Source organism: Loa loa (assembly GCF_000183805.2).
Source record: "Loa loa unplaced genomic scaffold supercont3.17, whole genome shotgun sequence".
Taxonomy (NCBI): Eukaryota; Metazoa; Nematoda; class Chromadorea; order Rhabditida; family Onchocercidae; genus Loa; species Loa loa.
The window spans coordinates 366768-371212 of NW_018108197.1; the positions used below are offsets into that span (position 1 = coordinate 366768).

Sequence of the window (4445 nt, forward strand, 5' to 3'; positions counted from 1 at the left end):
TATATATATATATATATATATATATATATATATATATATATATAAAAGGGTTAGGAAGTTTTTTAAGCTCTATTGGGGTTATCATGGAGATATGGTTGCCTTTTGGCACTGTCCATTGTGTAGGTACAATGGATATCATTTATTGCCTATGGTAGATATGGAGATGTCTTTGTGTTATACTGTTCACTGTTAGCTTATATTCTCTTCTCTGGTTTATTTTTAGTCTCTTCTCTTTCTATCAGATTCGATGTTGAGGGGATATAACACGTTTATCGGCCTTGTGAGTTTTCTATTCGGAGTTTCTATTGCTGCAGCTCTTGTACTCCGCCTTTCCCAAGTTCCTTTATTTTTGCTAATTTCCAAAGACTCCGAGGAGTTTCATGCTTATCCAACAGTACGATTTCTCTTACTCGCGATGAACGATTCTCTGTGACTTTAGGATATACGTCCTCTTTCTGAGTTCGTTCCTGAGACTTGTCAAGTATTCTATTTTCCATGATTCCCAAAATGTATCAAGTACCTTGAGTGTAGCCGTCCAATATTTAATTAGTCGTTCCCTCGCGTTCAGTGTTTCTGGCATGTATTCATCCTGATTGGTATTAGTTGTCGGTATAACTAAGGAAGCATTGGGTTGGATGAAATCAACTGGACGTATTACCTTACTATCGTCAAAATTGGCATACGTCAGTGGTCTATTGTTTAAGATACCTTCTATCTCCACGATTAAAGTTATGAATTATTTTTCCCATAGTAGCTTCCTTCCGATGGTTTTTCTCATAGTTCTCTTTGTCAATGCAATCAATCGTCCATAGATTCCTCCACTCCAGGATGCTCTTAGAGTTATATTCTCCCAGATCATTTTCTTTTTCAAGAATTCCATCAATCTTGTATGCTGTTCCTTTATAGTTTTAAAGACTAATTGGAATTGACCCGCGTTATCATTTAAAACTCGCTCTGGATATTCCCGTCGGGATATGAATCTTCTTAATACGTGAAGAAAAGTTTCCGCAGGTAGATTATCTGCTATTTCTAAATGTATTGCTCTTGTGATAAAGCATGTGAATAAGGCAATCCATCTTTTGGATATTCCGCCCTTAGTTTTGATTGAGAGAGGACCTAGATAGTCAAAACCAACATTTTCAAAGGCTCCCGATTGATTGACTCGTATTTCTGGCAGATTCGGCATGATGGGCAACTTGAATGGTTTTGCTGACCATCGTTTACAGCCGGTGCAGTTGTTGATAATGCGTTTGGCTTCAGTTAGGCCTTTGGCATCCAGAATTTACGTCTCAATTCTGAGGGTATGCGCGGTTCCGACATGGTATAATGCCTCATGTTGTTCCCGTACTAAAAACTCGATAGCTGCATTATGTCTTGTAAATAAACTGGATGTTTGCTTTGTTCATCCAATTCGGAATTTTCTAGGCGACTTTGTTATTTCCATAATTTGTCCTCGTCGTAGCATAAGTTCCATTTCTCTATTTCTTCGGTAATCTTTTCTGTTTATGCTCGTTTAATGATCACTCACTCAGCTAATTTATGATTTTCAGCTGTTAGTCGATGTCCTTGTGCCGATAGCGAATTTAACCATATAATTTTCCCTTTGTCATCTTTTTAATAAATATAAGAACCCAAATAATCATTTTAACCAGTTCTGACTACTTGCTAAATCGGCTTGCATCGATGATCCAGAAGTTTGTACTCTCGATTTCTCGGTCCGTGACTTTTTGCAATGATTCGTTCTTCTGTTTCGTCTTCTTATTCTTTCATAGTCTGATCTTCCCATTGAGGCCATTTAGTTCTGGGTTCTCTTAGCCATTGCGGTTCTTTCCATCATAATTCATATTCCTTTTGTTTTCCTGGAGGAATCCCCTTTGTAGCAATATCCACAGGGTTATACTCACTAGGGATATATCGAAATGGAATTTTTGTTTCTCGTATTTCTTCAACCTGATTCTGTACGAACCTTAGCAGCAATTTTGAATGATTTTGTATCCAATATAGGGCACATTTCGAGTCTGACCAAAGGGTTATTGGACACCCGTTTAGTTCTAATTGCTTCGTGACGAACTTTACTGCTCGTAAACCAATAAGTATTTCCAATCGAGGTATGCTCATCCCTTTAATTGAAGCTAGTCTAGATTTGGCGAAAATCAGTGATGTTAGCACTGCTGTTTAGAACATATATCGCTATTGCATATGCTACGTTTGAAACTCCGTGAAGACATGAATTTGCATTCGTTTTGTAGAGTTTATGGCCACCCGCGGTATTTCGATAATATCTGTTGGCCATCTCTTGATAAGAGACTTCCACCTCTCTTCGTACTCTTCGTTTAGAATTTCATCCCAAGTTTTATTCCTTTTCTATAGGTTTTGAAGAAATAATTTGAGTAGTATCATCGTGGGAACTAGAAATTCTAGAGTATCATACTGAGAAGCAACAAAGCGTAGAATGCTCCGTTTTGTGATCTTCTGCTCATTCCATAGTCTAAATGTTACCCTTATATCTTTATCCAAGTGACGTGGAGAATTTTTGTTGAGCCTCTATTGACTTGGTCTTGTTTGGCTATCCCCTTATTAAGTTTTCGTCGTTAGTAAGAAATTCCCGAATATTCATTATTGCTTCCTTAAAAATACTCTTCACTTCATGGTACTTCTCCAACGCTGCTCTCATTCCTTTAACTAATAGCATAATGTCATCCACGTACAAATTTTTTCTAGTCTCCGACGCAGTCTTACTGCCATCGGTTTCTAAATGGTAATTCAGTGTTGCAGGAAGGAAGGGTGATGCGACTACTCCAAAGGGAACTCTTCTGAAGCGATAGCACTTTGTATTTTGTTCGGTGGCTGGTTTTCCAATATCCTTCATCCAGAGAAATCAGGTACAGTTTCTGTCAACTGGATGCATTTCTAGCTGTAAGAATGCCTTCTCTACGTCTGCTGTAATGACGTTTCTCATCATTCGAAAGCGGAGGAGTATTCCGACCAAATCAGAGCATTACAGGTCCACGATACAAAACATCGTTTAGGCTTTTTGTACCTTTAAGAGCCAAAATATCGTGAACAATTCTCAGCTCCGTCGTTTTATCTGGAGTTATAATTTTGTGGTGTGGTAAATAGTGAATGACGCCTTCTTGATCCATTTCGGGATGAACTTCTTCGATGATTTCCAATTTAAGTTGATCTCAAATAGTTTTATCATCCTGTGTGAACAATATTTCATTATTCTCTAGTTTAATTAATGTCATAAGGCGCCCGACGCAGAGTCCATAATGACCTCTTAATTTATCTTTTGATTCTTCCCATGGCCATCTGATTTGATATCTCCCTTTCTGTTTGACAATACTCCTTTTGAATTGTTTCGGAGCTTGCTCGTCGTCATTTTCATCAGGTTGATCCTGAATGCCCGTGAGTTCCAATTCCCACAAACGATCAGTGTCATGGTCCTTATTTACTTTAGTCTTGTACGTTGCAGCACTCTCGACTCATACTGTATCCACACTGTTAGTATTATTTGTAGGACATTCAGGATCAACCAGTTTCAAATATTCAGTTCCATCCAGTATCGACCCAACTTTGCTTGGAACAAGAAATATCCTGGTTTAGCTCTCATGTTTATTTGTCGCCGAATGAAGCGATCCTTATTTCTGCCTCTATAATTCCTTGTAGGCTTAGTCGATTCGCTAAATCCTTTGAAACGAATGACAACTGCGCATCTTGGTCAAATAATAATGGTGTATGCGTTTCTATCTCCGGAGCTTCAGGATTGACTGCGCTAACTTCTTTATACAATAGTAAAGTTCTCTTTCCTTATGGATCCTTTTGATCAGTTACTGAATTAGTTGTATACATTGGTTCCACTTTTTCTTTACTTATTTTGTTCGTTTGAGTAGCGCTCATATCATGTCTGTTACATGTCTGTTACATTGTGAGGACGCTTGATTTGTGAGGGTGCTTAGTGGAAGCATCGTGTTATTTTCATTCTACAGTTGCTTGCGCTATGGCTCAATTTCATGCATTTTAGGCAGGCGCTAATTTCATTCAAACACTTTAGTTGTTGTTTCAAGGTTGGATAGTTTCGACATTTGTCGTCGCAATGATCCTTATTATAGAAGATACAAGATCTTGTTCTCTATCTTATCTAGTGGCTTTAACAACAGTTAAGGCCGACGTTTCATTTTTGAATTGTCCGCCACTTCGGAACTGTCGATTTATGGTAGATTGAGTTGGCTTCTTCTCGATTTCATCAGTAAAAATTTGATTTTGCGTTACAGTTTTCTCCAACTTCATTAACTCTATTAGGAACTGCATCAACCTGCTTACTAACCAAAACTTACCTTTCAATATTTGCTCATAAACTTTAATCAGAATATGCTTTGGCAAGTGTCGCGAATTCCAATTTCGCGAAAGACCAAAGTATAAAAAAATTATCTATTCATGCAATC

General features: G+C 37.9%; 1 protein-coding gene across 1 annotated transcript; it reads right to left on the bottom strand.

The window, feature by feature from the left end:
* Positions 1 to 4137: 4137 nt before the first annotated feature.
* On the bottom strand, positions 4138 to 4290 carry LOAG_12976 (hypothetical protein; the record flags this gene model as incomplete). The annotated part of the gene is made up of 1 exon (XM_003148488.1): positions 4138 to 4290. The coding sequence occupies one exon, from the start codon at positions 4288 to 4290 to the stop codon at positions 4138 to 4140; it is 153 nt and encodes a 50-aa protein (XP_003148536.1).
* Between the last annotated feature and the right edge of the window lie 155 nt (positions 4291 to 4445).